The 19,393-nt window shown below is 37.3% G+C and overlaps 1 protein-coding gene across 1 annotated transcript in view; it reads left to right on the top strand.

Annotated features, from left to right (window-relative positions):
* The window catches only part of LOC142104592 (uncharacterized), a 92,996-nt gene that overhangs the window by 49,696 nt on the left and 23,907 nt on the right, over positions 1 to 19,393 (top strand). The window contains exons 5-6 of the mRNA XM_075189365.1: positions 1,230 to 1,293; positions 13,557 to 13,597. Coding sequence (XP_075045466.1) covers positions 1,230 to 1,293; positions 13,557 to 13,597 — 105 coding nt within the window. The remainder of the gene's footprint in view (positions 1 to 1,229; positions 1,294 to 13,556; positions 13,598 to 19,393) is intronic.

The following is a 19,393-nucleotide window of genomic DNA, read 5'->3' as shown; positions in this document are numbered from 1 at the left end:
CTGGAAACTATAACACTCCTCCTGTGTATTGGTTTGGTGATGATATTATTTGATATCACTGAGAAGTGAGGCCTTTAGTTTATAAAGATTTCCTATTAAGATTCTGGAAAGTGGTAAATTAGGAGTGAAACATATGTGTGGGCCATAATGTCAGTAGATGAAAGCTTCCCATGGGGTCTCTATTCCTCAGATGTTTTTTTTAAGTTCTAGGCAATACTTAGTACCGGGATGACTCCCCCAGGACAAAAATGTTCTTGAGCAGCTTGTAATACTTATCTACATTGGGAAATGTCGGTCGGCTCTGAGATGTAGTTATTGTTTGTGAGATAGTGCTGTACGCTCTGGGTTTTTTCACATTCCATATAAAATCGGTTAAACACTTCTGAAGACGCTTGAGCACTCTTGGTGGAACTGATTGGAAGCATATAGAAAAATTATTATCATTTTCTGCAGTAAAATAATTTTTAAAGCTGCTGTTCATCCGACCTAGGATAGTTCTAGGATAACAGAGTGTCCCATAAATGTCAGAATTTGTTTAATAATGGCTGGGTAGGTGGCTCTGTATAGACCTAAGCATTAATTGGATAAGTTGACTCCTAGGTACTCAAAGGAAGTCTCCTTCCATGTGAGAGCGAAGCTTCAATATATAGAAGGACAGGTTTATAGGAAGGATACTTCCCCAATTCACTAAACAAACTAAGCAACGTAATCAGTGGCTTGGTCCGTGTAAGGACTCTGAACACTAATATGAATATTTCTCAGAAAAATGGATATTTCACTGACCTATTCATTCAGTTCAAGAAGAAGTCATGCGTAGTATAATGGCAATAGCTCACAGAAACATAAATTAATATAAATCCATCCAACACTTTGTAGGTCGAAGAAAAATGAATTTAACATGTACAATATGTCAGTTTTCTCCGAGAGACCTTTAACAGTGTCTACACATAATAAAAAAAGAAAATTACAGAATGGTAATTGTCCAGGCATAGCATTAAAATGATTATTTTACGGCATGCAGCCCCCCAGAAACTTGAGAGCCCACCTATTAGTGACAGTAGTCACAATAACACTTCTTAATGATAGATTACAGAACACAATGAAGTTTAAGTGACAGTGCGTCTTTCTTTAGTCTACGTATTGCTGTCATGACGCTAGTTAAACAGCCTTGAGCAGTCTATTTTTTGTGACAAATGGCCTTAATTTTACTCCTGTTTAATGTTTTGCAGACTGCAGGCCCATCAACCGTCTCATTAAGAGACAGGAACAATCGCTGTGATTTAGTCTGTGCAGGTAATAAATCTGTAGGGGAAAACAAGTTATATATATGTCACAATTTTTCACTGGTGATAGGTTCTTTTGCTTGATGCTCAAACAGGCTGTTGATGTGTTATGTCACTATAGTAACATCATGGAATTTGTGAGTCATGAAGAAATGAGCTATGCCATATTACATAGTAAACAAGGGATGTGGAAGGAGAGACCTATGGTTATGGCTGTGTTTTTTTTGCAAGTCTGTCACCTTTAGCTTATGGCAATAGTGTGTAAGGTGCAATAGAGATGTTCATGAATAACTATGACAAAATAAAAATGAAAATTGCTGAGGTCTAATTGTACAGTATGCTAGTTTTATTAATTCATGATGTTATTATAGTTTTATTAACTAGTTGCTCAATATTTTGTAATCAAACATATACAAGGTTTTAAAAGGGCAGCAAGTAACCTCTCAAAATTGTATAATCTATCAGGAAAAAATATAAAGGTAGCAGAATATGTCATTAATTAAAAATAAACTTTGTGTACTGCAAACTAATAGAAATGTTTATGTTATGATATTGTAGGGAAAAAGAGGAGAGCCAATTCATTTGTCACATTTCAGGCAGTAGCATAGATAGGTACACCACCAATATTATAGTTTCCTGTGAGGAGTTCCGAGTAATAATACTTGAGAAGTAGTAATTCCCAACACAAAAACAGTAATTATGGCTAAGTTTTACCGGGTTTACGGTTCCAGTTGGTCCTACCTTTGGTGTACGCTGGGCAGAACTTTGACCCAGGAAGCCAGTTCTGAGCCAGTATGCGGACACCCCTGCAACGATTGGGATGAAACCAATGCGAGGTGATCCAGTTGGATCCTGACCAAGGTTTAGCGTGGTTAGGGTCCCAGTCAGACCTCCAGTTGGTGTACACTGGGCAGAACCTTGACACAGGGAGCCTGTTCTGGACCTTCCACTGGATGGATTCGTATGACATCTTAGCTGCTAATTATTTTTAAAATCTTGACTGTTACAACAAACTAATAGATAACTTAATGACTTGAAGATTGAAACCCGGGCAGTGCCGAGTACTTAAACTAGTATGCGTGTGTGTGTATATATATATATATATATATATATATATATATACATACATATATACTGTGCAAAAGTTTTAGTCAGGTGTGGAGAAATGCTGCAAAGTTAGAATGCTTGCAAAAATAGAAGTGCTTAGAACTGGAAAAATACAGTGGGACCCAGGTATACCCATCTACATTTTGGAGAAGTCTAGCCAGACATGGAAGAATTGCAGTCACAAAGCCAACCTTCACCGTGGATACAAGGCAAAGCATCTGAACTATGCACGTAAGCATAGAAACTGGGGTGCAGAAAAATGGCAGCAGGTGCTCTCTACTGATGAGTCAAAATTTGAAATATTTGGCTGTAACAAAGAGCAGTTTGTTCGCCAAAGGGAGAGCAGTACAATAATGAGTGTCTGCATGCAACAGTGAAGCAGGGTGGAGGTTCCTTGCAGGTTTGGGGCTGCATTTCAGCAAATGGAGTTGGGGTTTTGGTCAGGATTAGTGGTGTCCTCAATGCTGAGACTACAGACAGGTACTTATCCATCAAGCAATACCATCAGGGAGGCGTCTGATTGGCTCCAAAATTAGTCTGCAGCAGGACAAGGACCCCAAACATACAGCTAATGTCATTAAGAGCTATCTTCAGCGTAAAGAAGAACAAGGAGTCCTGGAAGTGATGATATGGCTACAATCTATTTTGCACGCAGCAGCTAGTTTGATTTTCTTTACTAACCGTTATTCCTCTGCTGAGCCACTCTGTCAGTCTCTACATTGGCTGCCTGTATATCAACGAATCCAATATAAAATTCTTCTACTAACATAAAAGGCCATCAACAAAATTGCACCGACAAACATCTCCTCACTTATCTCAAAATATCTCCCTACTCGACACCTCCGTTCTGCACAAGATCTACATCTCTCCTCCACTCTCATCACATCCTCCCATTATCTGTTACAGGATTTTTTTCCGAGCTGCTCCCAATTTGTGGAATTCCCTCCCACGCACAATAAGACTTTCCTCTAGTCTTCAAACCTTCAAGCGTTCACTGAAAACCCAACTCTTCAGACAAGGTTATGATATTCCTCAACCACCATCTTAATTTCCCTAGATTACCCTATTACCATCCTCTACACTGCTAACGCAAGACAACAACCCTCTGACCAACATTGCAACACACACAGCCCACTCAGTACTTTTACCTTTGGTTTCTAGCTGGTCCATTGTGCAATATGACGTAGCACATGCCCTTGTGTTTCTAACTCCCATTGTCCTATAGATTGTAAGCTTGCGAGCAGGGTTCTCTTACCTCTCTGTCTGTATGTATTACCCAGTATTGTCTTATCAGTGTTTGTTCCCAATTGTAAAGCGCTACGGAATTTGCTGGCACTATATAAATAAATGTTGATGATGATGATGATATGGCCCACACAGAGCCCTGATCTCAACATCATTGTGTCTGTCTGGGATTACATGAAGAGACAGAAGGATTTGAGCAATCCTACATCCACAGTAGATCTGTGGTTAGTTCTCCAAGATGTTTGCCGAGTTCCTTCAAAAACTGTATGCAAGTGTGCTTAGAAGAATTGATGCTGTTTTGAATGCAAAGGTGGTCACACCAAATATTAATTTGATTTCATTTAAATTTTTCTTCCGTTCATTCACTTTGCATTTTGTTAATCGATAAAAATAAACTATTAAAACTTCCATTTTTGAAAGCACCCTTATTTTGTAGCATTTTTTCCACACCTGCCTAAAACTTTTGCACAGTATTGTGTGTGTGTGTGTATGTATGTATGTATATATATATATATATATATATATATATATATATATATATATATATATATATGTACTAGTTGAAGTACCCAGCACTGCCCAGGTTTAAATCTTCAAGTTATTAAGTTATCTACCAGTTGGATGTAACCGTCAAAATGTTAAAAATAATTAGCAACTAAGACTGGGACCCCCCCTCAAAAAACTTGGCCAGGATCCAACTGGACCACTTTGCATTGGTTTCATCCCATTCAGTGCAGGGGTGTTCGAATGCAGGCTCAGAGCAGGCTCCAGGGGTAAAAGTTCTGCTGAGCGTAAACCAATGGGAGGTCCAACCGGGACCCTAACCCTCCTAAAATCTGGCCAGGATCCAATTAGATGACCTCACATTGGTTTCATCCCAATTGGTGCATGGGTGTCCCAATGCATAACCAGACAGACAAACAAACCAATAATTTTTATATATATGATTAGTATTTTATTCTCTGCCAAAACACTAATTAATCAGTAAAGAAAACAAACTAATTCCAGCCATGTGGTGCACCTGTGTGTCTGTGTGCTGTATGAAAGCATGAGTGGGAATTTAACCCTGTCTGCAGCCTGTACCTGCAGACTCTTTGGGATTTCGTCTATCCCTATGCAGGAGAGGTGTGGCAAATAACCCTCTTTGTCACATACCCCTTCCCTTAGCTTCGTCAACCTCGGTGACACGGAGCATTTTTGTGCAGACTGCCTGGAATATGCTCTACGGTAGGGCTGAAGCGCTAAGAACCACTGAGTTAACCGGGCATTCACCTCCTTGTTCATATTCATCCTTTTTAATGCTGCATGGTCAGTTCCCATTGTGAACTCTCTTCCTAGGAGGTAGTACCTGAGAGCCTCAGTGACCCATTTGAAGGCTAAGCCTTTCTGTTCCACCATGTACTATTTCTTCTCTCTCTGCAAAATGTGCGACTGGGAGCATTTCCCATAAACCGGCGATAATACATTAATAAACACAGGAAAGTTCTCAGTTGAGTCTTCCACACTGGTTTTGACAGGCTCTGGCAGCCTACACTTTATCCACTTGGAGATTTACTTTGCCTTGTCCTACCACGTACCCCAAGTACTTGGCTTCTTGCATAGCCAATGCACACTTCTCAGGAGTAGAAGTCAGATCCACTGCTCTGAGTGATGCTAACACAGCCTCCACCTTGGGTAGGTGTGACTCCCAGTCCTGGGAGTGGATAACAAATGTGTCCAATTATGCAGTTGCATACTCCTGGTGTCTGGTTTCTAAGTTTCTGCACCTGTTTAGCCTGCTTTAACCATGAATATTCCCTCTCCGACTTGCTACATTGCTACATGCTTGTTTGAGTTTCTTAAATAAATGTTCTGTCCAATTTGAGCTACAGCCTGCAAACCCCATCTCAGAACATGCTTAAGTGGCATACATTATTTCTCTACTCTTTATAAAAGCTTACATTTTGACCTAATCCTATTTAGTAAGGAACATAATATTAAGCACTACACTGCTGCCTTTAGTTAGGAATTTTGAAGGGTCTTTGATGACCCATGTTGAGTCTCTTTCTCTTCTTCAAGACTGTTGCGCTTCTGACAATGTCTGTGGGATTTCATACACTGGCCTCATTTCTTGGTTTTTCAAAGACACTTAGAGATGAATTGGCACACCATGATGTTTTCTTCACCAGCTCATTTTCTCTCCAATAACATGGATGTCTGTGTCAGAGAGTGCTCTCGTAAAAGAGATACTCCTTTGGTCCCTAAATTGTAGGGATCATTTCTTTGTTCGACAGTGGAGCCTAGGGAAGGGGATCATTCAAGAGGAATGCACCTGCATAAAATTTATTTTTATGTATTGTAGTATAAAAGACCAGTTTTACAAGCAGTTACCAGATTACACTTGTTATCTTCAGTGTATGCTTTTTGTAACATTTTAAATTTGAGGACTGCGACTGTGTAATATTATTACAGAAAACTTGGTTTAAAAATATCAGATTCCAGTCGTCCCTCTTGAAAATCATCTATATCATCTATATATTCATGCAATTGACAGAAGTATGATTCATAGAGGGTCTTTTTGCCATAAATCTCTTCCCTTAATTTACAAATCGGGATTCTCTATAAAGAGGAAATCTGTTTCTATGTCATCTAAAAGTTCCTGATACTGGTCCTTTTAAGGGCACATTGGCTCTAACAACAACTCTGTCATCAATTGGAGTTCCTGTCGGGTCCTGTCCTAACCTTCCTTATTTTGGTATTTTTGTTACAAGAAACCTGTGATCTTCAACTCTCTATGGGCCTGATTCATCAAGGCGCGCATTCTGAGCGCAACCTGCGTTTAAACACATGTATATCGGCTTTGCGTACTCTTGATTTCAACAAGGAATGGATCTGCGTGCGCTGATGAATTCAGGTGTAGGTGTGTCCTGCTCTACTACATATTACTATGTCATCTATTTAATTGTGTTATTGATTTAATCCCAGGTACCACGGCTCTGTCCATACCTGAATTCAAGGTAACTCAAAACACAAAAAAAGAACATTTTTAAAGGGGGTCCATCGAAAAATATATTACTTTTTTTGATGGAAAAAGGTATCATTCTTTAAATCCTTTTTTTGACTACAGTTGGTGAAAATGTTCATGAAGAACAACCAGTACCCTCTTCCACACATTCCTAAATCTTTAATCATATACAAAGAACATCTATATTCTAGAAACTTATTTCACTGGAAGCCTACAATCCAGTTTCATTAAAGTAAGAGATGATTGGAAGATCACATTTAAGAAAATGGTTCACCATCTCCAACTGTGTTATAGGAGTACTCTGGGTGACGGCTATCTCCTCGTCTTCCTCTTACAAAGCTTAACAGGAACAATAAGATTATCTACCGCACAAGAACATTTCTTCGAGAAGGCATCAATATAGTAATACATTAAGTATGTTTTTTTAATCAAATTCAATTAGATGAACAGTATATGCAGCTGGTGTTAAGATAGTATTTGCAAAGGTAATATTGAGATAACCATTAAAGGGTGCTACTTCCAGTAGTAAATAGTTACCATAAACAAAAAAAGGAAAAAGTACTACTTTAAGGAAGGCACACCTAAAATATGAATTATAAATCAAATGAAATGAGGACCCTCTTTATAAATTCATATGAGCCTAAAAGTGGATAGAAAAATAAATTAACACCACACATAAAAACAAAATGTATTGATATGCTTTAAAAATAAAATAACTGGTTAAAAAGCGAAATATGAATATAATATATTATAGTATACAAGGTTTAATTCCTAGTATCATGAATTATAGGGATGTGGCATGAGATGGGTATGATAAATCTATATATAATCGGGATAACTCTATATAAATGTTCTTAAAGATATAATAATATTATTGTCTATGGGTAGCGTTATATTAGGAAAATTAGTTCCTGTATGATCCCATGAACAAGTTAATATATAGGATAGGACGCTGACTCAGTGCTAGATAGCAGCCAGAAACTTACTTGTAATCCTGTAGCCTGGAGGAATATACACCATATGCAGAGCTGGGGTTGAAACCAGATAAGTCACCATCAAAATAAATAATAATCAGGTTAATCATACAGTTGTAAACAATGAGACCTATCAAGAACGACTGACACGACTTGAAGGTGATAAGGAATCTCTGATATTACAGTATCACACTATGTGAGTTTTTCATCTTGCAATTCTGGTTACTACTGAGAACATATGAAGTGCCAGCTCTGTACCCCTAATGCTGTGTGAGGCAATACTGACTTGGAAGAAAAACCTGAGCTCTTGATGATGCAGGATACCAACAGATAAGCCTTAAAGATATTGTATCTGGTACGCATATTATATTTGCTAGGTGCTGGTACTCCAGAGTGCACTTATTCTATTGATTCACTTCAACCTGTGTGTTTGTACCCACGTGGTGATCTTTATTTCTACTACTTGGCACATTAGCCTGTGTTGTTACATACAGTATTATACTATGTGGCGCCCCCTCCCGCTTATTTTGTTTTAGATTTTATCCAGTTCACCATCTGGCCTTGTGGGGATTTGGCAGCCGCCTGAACATATGACTATCGTTTATCTAAAGGGACTTTAATTTGTACTTATTTGTCTGCCCAGAGTTACGCGCTGTACTATCTATTGTATTTTGCTATAAGTTAATATATAATATTAAGATAACCTCCTAAATATTGATGGGATATGTAAATAAGATAACTCATAAATCGATCATAAATTACAAGTGTATAAATCAGGAGTCTATTCAATCAGTATTTACTCCTACCCATAGCTGATCTTATAGTATTTCCTAAGTAATCTGATATTTAATATTATGCATGTCAGCATCTCAGTGATCTAATGATTGATGTTTAATAACCGGGCCCCATTGGTAACTCCCGGCCGCAGTCTACGGGACATGCAATGCCCGACCACCGATCAGACACACACAGGATCCATCACAAGTGCCGGGTTAATAATATAAATAACTTCCCCGAAAACCCAGCTACCGATCAGACACACACAGAGTCCATCATAAATGTCAAATTGATTGCAGCCCCAATGATATCTCTTAATTCATGAGCATAAGGCATCTAAATGTGATTATTTAGCCTGGGATATATAAGATTGGCACACATAGGTCAAGTTAGTATATCCCAAAAATCAGTAATCTTAGAGCATGCTGATCAGATGTATATGGCGTCAATCACAGATGCCGGGTTAACTGCGTGAATTGTAGTCCCGATAATACCTCTCAAATTGAGGCCCATGAGGCATATAGATTTGTTTATTAGCTTGGGGTATATGTAATTTGCCATAAATGTCAGGTTAATATCTCCCAATAGTATCATTTAAGCAGTGATCCTAAAGTGTATGAGTCTGACCATTGATCAAGCATATACAGAACCCGTCACAGATACTGGGTTAGTCTCCCATAAATATAGTGAGAGCACTGAACTAGGTGGAGTTCGTACTGCAAAACCTTCCAAATAAATTGTTATTAGTAATTAGTTAGAATGCATAAGAGTGTTATTCCCTGAAATAATGTTCATATAGAGAGATTCTCATTTTAGACAAATAATGGATCTAGATTCCAAAAAGAATAATGAGGTCTATCATCCTAAATAGTAAAAGCCTGACTGTTGAGCCTGACACACAGTCTGACACCCAAATCCATCTTGCACCACTTTTCTTTTCTGCCACTGCTGTGTGGCCATGTTTCCTAGATGTGCTATGAACTGCCGTGTGTTTGTGTCATTGCTCTGTCGTTAAGCATCCAGCCAGGTCTCTGCAGTCTTTGTCCAAAAGTGTATGAAAATAATATTGTGACCTGTGAGGTGATCAAAATTGTCTTGAAAGGACTGGAAATTAGTGTTATTGAGGTTAATAAGAATGTAAGAACAAAATAGAGCAAAATTAAGTAATTTTAGCTATTTTTCTAAAAGATACAGATCCAAAACCAAAACCAAAACACGCATGGGCGGTTTTGCCAAAGCCTAAACCAACTCACGAACTTAATCCATATTCAAGCCAAAACCAAAACCAAAACACGGGCGTCGGTGAACATATCCACTAAAAAGCATCTAAAATTAATTTCACAGTATCAAAATCCAGATGTATACATGCACTAACTAAAGATTATGGTAAGCAAATCTTGCAAATAAATGGGGTATATTTTGGAAAGGAAAAAAAAAGTTTACAAAAGTCTCTTTTTTCCTAAACATTAGAAATGCGCTGACAGAATAATATGTGATGCAAAAATAGCCATCTTCTAATAGAACAAAAAATGAAGTGATGTGAAGAAATATTTTTCTCTGTAGGCAAACATCCTGTCAGTATTTCAGCTAATGAATTATACTAAGAAAAGGGTCTTGCCCTCTGTCATTAGAACATGTACAAGTAGGGAGAACTGAGATGAATAGGAGCTCTGAAATCTCTGATTATTAACCGTTACTGTTAGTTTATGTTACGGCTATCGGCTATTATCATAAGCTTGCAGAACCAGGAATAGAGATCTTCGGCTTTAGCAGCCGCCTTTCCCATAGAGCTTGTCACACTCACAGGTACTCAGATGCCCCCAGATCATAAGCTCTAGCACAGTGTAAGCTGATGAGTAATACTGCAGTGAGGAAATAGGAGGCAGTACACAAGATGATAGCGGGTAGTCAGAAGCGGACCAAGGTCAAGGGTCCGACATAGGCAGAGTAGGCCAAATGATTAGGGTTGGCAGCGATCATGGATATCCGGGAAACATGCAAAAGGTTGGGGTAATCAGATAACAAGTAGGGTCCAGAAACTTAGCCAAAGGTCACAACAGAGGTCAATCAGGAGAGTAACAAAATATCACAGATAACACTGGGATACAAGAGCAGGTCAGCTATGCACAGCAAACACACTATGACCGGCAGGTAGGCTAAGCCCCCACTGCCTTAAATACTGACATGCACCAATCAGAGAGGTGCAATCATACTTGCCACGATCAGCCTCAGTAGGCTGTTTAATTAAAGTAGTACACGCACACACCCGGCTGTCCCGCTGGCCATGGCGCCACGTTGAATGCTTAGCAGAAAGAGAAGAGGCAAATGACGCCCCGACTGTAGCCATAGCAGCCAGGACGTGATTGAGTCGCGAGTCACCACAGCTCGTAACAGTGTAATATTTCAATCCATCGAAAAACACAGAAGAATAATCATTGACCCTGTTTGCATTGCAGCTCTAGTGATCCTTTAGTTTGTTAGATTGAACAAGTATGTGCTTGTCTGGGATGTTGATATTCTATGTTAAAAATCTTTGCGTAATTGATTTATTCATCCTACAAAAGGACAGTAGAGGCTTGAGTATGCTCAACAGGCAGGATGGGGCATGCCCGAGTGCTTCTGAGAGCAAAAGTATGTCATAATACAGGGTGGTTCATAAGCGTGGAAATACCCTTTGAAAAAAACAATTGAAAGTAAAGTCGCATACAAGATTACCACCACACCCAGATCATATGTGTAGACACTGGATTAATATTTCCTTTCTCAGTCATTTCCGTTTTAAAGTGTTTCCATACTTATGGATCACCCTGTACTCCCCCTCTTTTGGCAAACCACCAGGCATCGTCTATCTAGTTTCAATGGATATTGAACAAGGATCTCTCTTCTAGAACATAGCTCTTTCAGTCAAACAAAATGTATTTAACTTCAAGCTTTTGAGGATTGTCGCTCAGTCGTGGATTAAGGGCAGATTTGCTAAAAAATAAATTATTACTTTTGAGAAGTTTGAGTAGAAGACAATATATTGGGAATACTTAGACTAAGGGTAACTTTAATCAGGCTTGATGCGTTTCAAAGTTCCATACAGTCAAGTTAGTTGAGGGTCAAGTACTATATGTATAATATTTTCAATGTAGAGCCTTTGTTACGTCTCAATGACAAAGATACAGGTCATTTATGTTTATCATTATATGTTTTGTGAAGAAGAGATCTTTCAGCAGGGTATCAATGGTTTTTCATCAGAAAAGTTGTTAGGTGGGTAGTATCAATGCTAGTATTGCCATAGGGAGTAGAGACTGACATTTAATGTTCAGGATGGGTATCAGGGACAAAGGAAAATATGAAGTATCTCTACTTTTTAGCACAAAAGAAGTATAATATGAAACACATTAAACAATGCAAGTCTATCCACACTTTATTTATTTGTATGCCTTTAAATCAGTATAATATGGTGAGCTTTCTAAAGAGTTTTATTCACAACTTAAACAAGGTTTATGTGTGTCTTTGAATGCAAGAAAAGTAAAAAAGAATTCTTAAGTTTTTAATTTACTCTGGACAAAATATTATGTCTGGAGATCCAATATGCAAAGGAAATGATAACTGGGTAGATAAAGATCTGTATTACTAGCTAAATATGTAGTTAATTACCATAAACTATTTTTTTAAAACTCAAAGGGTCTGATTCATTGAGGAAAATAAAGCAAAAACAATGAGTAACTTTCCATCTTGGATAAAGAAATATGTTGCATTGGAGGGGGGATGTAAATGTAAAATGTGGGGACAGATTTATAGTTGGGGTAGGACGTGTCCTAGATCAACTTTAAATTTCAGTGTAAGCATAAAGCTATTTAAAATGCATAGCGGGGAAGTTCCCCTCGACTCACACCACACTGTAGCATAACCTTTTTACCATTCACAATAAAGACACAGACACCAAATTAACGTTGGAATAAATTATAGGATTTATTAACTTGATTTATAAATTTTAACATTGGAATGAATTCTAAATAGAAGCTAAAGAGGACTGTAAGGCAGTCAGCAACAGCAAAACCAATAAAGGTGGAAAGGACAGACCATAGTACCACCAACCCAGGATCATACCTTATCTATTGGCCAGTGCTAAAAATCAAGTCCAACAGCAAGACTACACCCCCCTATAAAACGCCAGTATAAACCTGGAAATAGCGGCCGAGGGTCCTCCTCACTGGCGGACCAACCATACGGTGACACCATGAACAAAGGGGAGTAGTGACCTATAACAAGATAAACCGAGCACCATATGCACACTTACTGACTGCACTGCTCTCCCACCCCGTCTAAAACACCATAACCAAACCTGAATCCCTTACTAAATCCACTTGAAGGGTGGGAGGGAGGAATCCGGAAGCAGAAACACCTAAGTCCTGCATGAGCTGCCTTATAACTGTGTAAAAGTACCATTCCCTTCCAGCCCCTATTGGCTGAAACACTTTGAAAGCCACATATGATTGGTGATTCATCATGTCACTCACCCGCATGATTTTAACTTCGTTTAGTCTAAATGCCACACCTCCCTTATGCTTACACTGCTAAAGTATTTGTGTGCTACATAAAAAACAGCCAGTGTTTAACTTATGTGCAAAATAAAGAGCTAATTTGCACCTCTTGCATTGTAACATGGTTTTTCCAGGAGAAGACGTACTCATTTTTTGCCTTACTTTCCTGAATGTATAAGGCCCACAATGTGCAGTGTGTGTGTGTGTGTGTGTGTGTGTGTGTGTGTGTGTGTGTGTGCACATTGAAATGTGTGATGCCATTTAAAGATGGAAATAATTGGACTCTTACGAAGCAGTTAACCAGTGTACATAGCTGTGGTGTATACAGTATAGTACAATACATTCTTCTCCTATATGAGAATGTGGGATTATTGAGGAAAAAGACGTTTCTTTAATACAAACAAGCGTGTTAAAGGTTTTCAATGTGATCAGGTAATCCCTGTGGTAATCGTTTAGTGACTTTTTTTTTATTTTTATACTGTGTTTTGGCAACCATAAAATAATTAAGTTTGTTTATATTGGATGGCAGCTGCATAACACATACATGTTAACACAAATAGAAAACAATTGTTGATTAAAATGTTTTGACTTTCACAGAGTGATAATATAAAAACTGTGTTCTTTCTCTGCACAGACAAAAGACTGAATGACAAAGGAGTACGTGGCCAGCAACATGTAAGATATATTTTACTTGGAATTAATTAACATTCATTTCAGGAGTACAGTAAAGCAATTTTATCTGCTCAAACCGATTTTTTTCCAGTTCTTAACAGTTTGTACCACTGCCATGTTCTATGTTACCTCTGTATCATGTCTAGAAGTACTAGAAGCATTCATTATTTTCTGCTCAGTGGTAGAAGTCAGTTTTTATAGCTTCAACTAAGAATCCTTGTGGGATAATATGAAAAAAGACTAAAGGTCAATTAAATGGAAGCATTGACCACGCACAGCGGAGGCAGCATGTTGCAGGATGTTCATGAGAATTAAGCCTATCAGGTAAATAGTAAACAGTGGTGTTATTAAGGAACTTGCTGGAATTTGGGTGACACATGGAATCTGGCTTATTTACTGGTAATGATATAAGTCACTTCCACATCCTTGTGACATCACTGTGACATCATCAATGGGGGTAGCCTCTGGATTTGCTAATGTCCACATCAGATCTCAAGCAGTGTGTGTAATCTTTTGTGGCCACTTACTAACTAAAATATTTTGAGGCATCTGCATATGCAGGATTCTATGCAATACCTTTGAACTCCCAAAGGTCATAGCTGCAAGATGGTGTCAATCTCAATAGGAACACATTTTTTCTTGTTATGATGGGAGGAGTTGAGCGGACATGGAAGGTTTCTATGGAGATTACGGGCTAGGTGCACTATGCCCTATGGCCCCTGCTCTGCTCTCCTGAACATGTGCAGGAGCCTACGCATGCACAGTTGTGACCTGTTTTGGCCCTGCTGCTCTTGCTCTCAGATGACAGTGGGTGCAGACAGATGCAGAACTACAGCCATTGTTGCGGTGAGAGCCGAGGTTACCCCGCCCCCACCCACCCTCACCGCTGAGCTTTGTAGCTGTTTCACCCCCTGCTATGGTAGTTCAGCCACTGCGTGTGGTTTTTCAGACACTGCTTTCACTGGGATGCCATTTGGGCCATGAAAGCACATTTCACAGTAGAAGTGCACTAATATGCACACATAAACCAATGTAAATTAGAATCAAAATATATAGGGTGCTCCAATGCAGATGTTGGTAATTCACAGGAATACAAGGTGATGTTGTGAAAAATATAATGGAGTTTATTGCAGTTCAGTACATATAAAGAAGGTCTGAATATAAACACACTGGATATTGCAGTAATCAGGAGAAGCCTGGTAAAAACACACACTCTAAAGTATGCAGTCATAGCCAAAAGACAATGCATAAATGTGATACAATCTTTGAGGTAATTCAGAAATCTACAAGTATATAATATGGTCTCTGTGGCACTTCTGGGATTAAGCAGTCTTTGTAGCAATACACATATAAACACAGTCTTTATGGAAATGCAGGTATAACACTGTCTCTGTGGCAATGCTATTACAAATAAGTAAGTATCAATGCAAAAATAAACACAGTTTTTATGGAAATGCAGTTATAAGTCTTTACTGTGAATGCCCAGCAGAATGAGCAATGATAATTACTGCAGTCCGTGCCTGATCATACTGTGTAGAGCTATATGAATTGCATGCTGTGTAGAGCTATATGAATTGCATGCAGATACAAAGTCAGATATCAGGGATAGGCAGACTGTAAGCATTAGTAACCAGGAGACAATAGGTTGCACAACCAGGAATTAGGAACCAGGGTGCTGCTGAATGCAGAGCCAGGAACTTGAAGCAAGGTCAGACTTACACAGGATACAGGAACCAGGAAGCTTGTGTGTAACGCTATCAATGGCAATGAGTGCAGAACAGGTGAGAGCTTATAAAGTGATTCCTTCCAATCAGCAGTAAGAAGGAGACACACATGCACTACAAAGCAGATCTGAGCAGCAATCAGAATACAAAGCAGATGAAAACCTAACAGCTCTGATGAGGCATGTCTGATTCTGAGGCAGATAGTTAGAATTGGTCCACAACCCCAGAAGAAAAGTCACAATTTTCTAAATATTATTTGTTATGTTATACAAGCTCACACTTATGTAACAAGCAGAGACCTCTAACAGTGTTTTTTATGCTGTGTAAGCTCCATGTTCTTCAGCACATAAAAATGGCACATATTTTGTAGCTATTACAAAGTGTCTGAGGCTTAATGACAGCAAATTTATTGAAGGTCACTTTGGGCCTAATTTAGCGTTTGATACTTTCTTACATTTTGAAAATATACAGTTCAATTGTGGACTTACATGTACATTTTGAGTTGCACATACTGTATGTCAAAATACTTAAAACCCTGCGGTATTTTAATTTCAGGCATACAAATGTATATACTTACACACAACAATAGCTTAGAGATATGGCTTCATAGTGTCTAAATGTAAAGGTAAATGCATAGTATGCAATACTATTAGTATGTTTTCTATTTGAGTAGTTTTGAGTAATGTGTATGGTGCATTTTCACTCATACTGTATCTGATCAAAACATAATAACTGTGTAGTATAAATGTTTTAATGTCAAATAAAAAAAGCAATGGCTATTAATGTAAGATTAAAGTAGAAAAGTTCACATCAGTTCATGTATTAAAAGTTTAAGAAAACAGCATAGGATGGGATGTACACTTACAAACTCAAATACTGTACTGTAGGTATGATTTTAAAAGTTATATACTGCTTAGAACTACTGCTGGAACCATTCCCAATGTCCTAGCTAACTACTGTCATGTAAATTAATTCAATTAGTCAATTATAATAAACAATACAACAAGGTCTTTTGTGTATTCTGGTTAAATGAAATGGGGAAAATTTCCAATAATACTCTGGATATCTCCTAAAAAACACTGTTATGCCTACAGGGCCTGATTTAGAAAGGAAAGAAACATTAAGTGCTTTAGCTAAATTTTATCATTAATATTAGTCAGGTGGAATAAAAGTTCACATATTTATTGAAACTCATATATTTAAAATATAATATTAAAACTTAGGTCTTACTAATTCATAAGCCAAATATTTCTATATAAACACCTTACCATCTATATTTCTATCCTATTTTCTAATAAATTATGCACAAATATATTAATTGTAGGCTACAACATTGGTAACAGCAATCCCCATATGAATGAAACAGAATGCTTGGAAGTAACCCCAAAATGTCCCTATTAAATAGGACTGAATATTCTCAGTGGATTGTAAACACTCAATACCATTTTTTTTAATAGGATAAAATTTGATGATAATGTTTCTGCTACCAATTATATTATTCTTGGAAAATTTGCATCTCTACAAATTAAATATTCTTTAGCCATTTTAATTTAAAGGAGTATGTGTTAGTTTATATGAGTTTTTATATAATTGTTTTAGAAGATTTTATTTAGAGATAGTCTTTCTTTCTCTAATATAAACAAGTCAGAACAAACAGTTTTAAGGTCCTGAATTTCAAATGATGATATCATTATCAAACTTGGAGACAAAGGATTTGATTCATTAAGGAAAGTAAAGCAAAAAAATGAATAACTTTGCATCTTGGCAAAACCATGTTGCATTGGAGCGGGACCTTAATTTAAAATATGATGGCAGATTTCTAGTTTGATTAGAGCATGTCCTAGATCACCTTCAAATTTTAGGGTAAAATTAAAGCTATCAAGTATTTGTGTAGTACATGAAAAAACAGCCAGTATTTAACTTATGTGCAAAATAATAAACTAATTTGCCCCCCTTGTATTGTAACATGGTTTTGTTCAGGAGGAAACTCCTCTTTTTTTAAATTACTTTCATTAAAGAATTAAGCCCAATAGGAGGTTCTAAGCTTAAATTTTATTCATCGGTTTTACATTTTATAAGCCTCTTTCTTGTGATCATACTAAGTCATATCAATCTAAGCTAAGTGCGATTTTGGACACTGTGGCTGTGGATGAGGTGATCTCCAGGGGCACTAAATCTTTGTTGTATGTTGAATACTCTACCACTGCAATTTAGTACCATGTTCCCAAAACAAGTCTCTCACAATCCACCAGGGCATTCATATATTTCAGGAACTTATCAAATTATATTGATTTTTATTTTCAACCATTTGTTGTCCAATATCAAAGACACCATTTCTCTATTAAATCTTTTCTTTAATATAGTTTGGAGTAACCAATATGTCTAGTTTACGTGAGAATCCACTGCAGTGTCAGCTACAGGTGTCAGTGCACAACTTTTCGCTGACACTGTACAATCTTTATCACTTACCACTACCAGGACTTCTGCTAAAGGTTGTCAGATAGGACTAAGAGATCTCACCTGTATGCAGCCTTTATAAGGTCCACTCTCCTATCAAGCTTTGCACAAGCAAAGATTGTAATTGCATTTCTCTGCTAGTGCTTCAAAGAATCTTGTTTTGTTTGCCTGTTTATTGATTTTGGCTTCATCCCTAATTATTCTCCAATCTCCAAATTATTGGCTGCAACTTTGTCTCACTTGACCCATACTTGTTAGGACTAAGAGCCAGTCATGATTTGTCTATTAACAACTTCAGCCAATTGGTTCTCTCCCAGGAGTAACCAGCACTGTGAAAGTTTAAATGCAATGTGCCATCTTTTTGTACAGGGAGTACTTTTGAACTCCAAATATTTGGAAACTGATAGTGGGATTTTGGAGAGTCAGCGAATATTTATTGGGTTTTGTATTGCATTCACTTCACTTACTCATAACACTTTCAATTTTAATTCTCAATATTATTTACAGTTACACAAGATGTCCATGGACACCAGATTCACTCCAAGTTATGTCAATTTATACATGGTTGATTCTGAGGACCAATATATTTGGTCCCATTCTTATGCCATGAATCAAATATTCTATGGCTTTTATATTGGCCTGTATATTAATTATTTGATTAATATTTGGAAGGGGGAGTCTTTGTTTCTAGTCAATTTAATCACGTTATAAATTCTAAATATAAGTTGTCTTTCACTCACATCACTAATCTTATAGTTTCTTAGACTTATCAGAAGCTGATTAAAAAGCTAATGATTCATGTTATAAGAGTCAACATCATAGACATTGGTCGAACAACATACCATTTGGTTAGTTCAGTATATTAAACAGAACTGTTCTTCGTAGAATAAAGTGTAGTATTAAATAATTAATTTTTAGAGATGCTACCCTCCGGATTTCAATATGGTCTTTTGGAAACTAGCCCAAATAGAAGTTTAAAATGCAAAATACTTTAGCATGATGATTCTCCTTCTTTTGTTTCCAAATTTAACAGATGAATTTGATAAAAACTATACTAAGAAAATCTTATAGAATTTTTAAACAAGATCCCAGGGTGTATCAATGTCTGACAGCGTAAAATGTTTTTTCAAAATCTACAAATTAGTGGAATCTTCCGCCTTACATTTTTTGAAGAAAAGAAGAAGCATATAGATAAGGCAAATATGTTGTATGTTAATTACAAAGCTAGATGGGTGTTAGTGATATAGGATATTTACCTATATATTTTTTTAAACAAATTGCTAGAAGTTTACTCTGCCTGCTCGGGTGAGATCTTTCAAGTTAGGAATTTCATAAATTGCAATACAACTTTCGTGATCTATGTTTTGAAATGTGGTTGCGGCCTTTAATATATGGGCCACGTCACAAGATTGTTATATTGTTGTTATTTTTTTAGATCACTGTAGAAATATAGTAAATGGTGTATCTAATCACAGTGTCTTGATTGTCTATTTACAAATTATGAGAATAAATCCATGAAAAATGCAACTGCAAACTTTACATGCCATTGGCCTCAGCAAAACTGTGGACCTGGCAAATATCAATTAGTCTGCAAAGACATCAGATCTCCTTGTTTCTT

The sequence above is a fragment of the Mixophyes fleayi genome, chromosome 1, assembly GCF_038048845.1.
Source record: "Mixophyes fleayi isolate aMixFle1 chromosome 1, aMixFle1.hap1, whole genome shotgun sequence".
NCBI classification, from domain to species: domain Eukaryota; kingdom Metazoa; phylum Chordata; class Amphibia; order Anura; family Limnodynastidae; genus Mixophyes; species Mixophyes fleayi.
The sequence above is the reverse complement of the archived record's forward strand: the minus strand, read 5'-3'. Positions and strand labels throughout refer to the sequence as shown.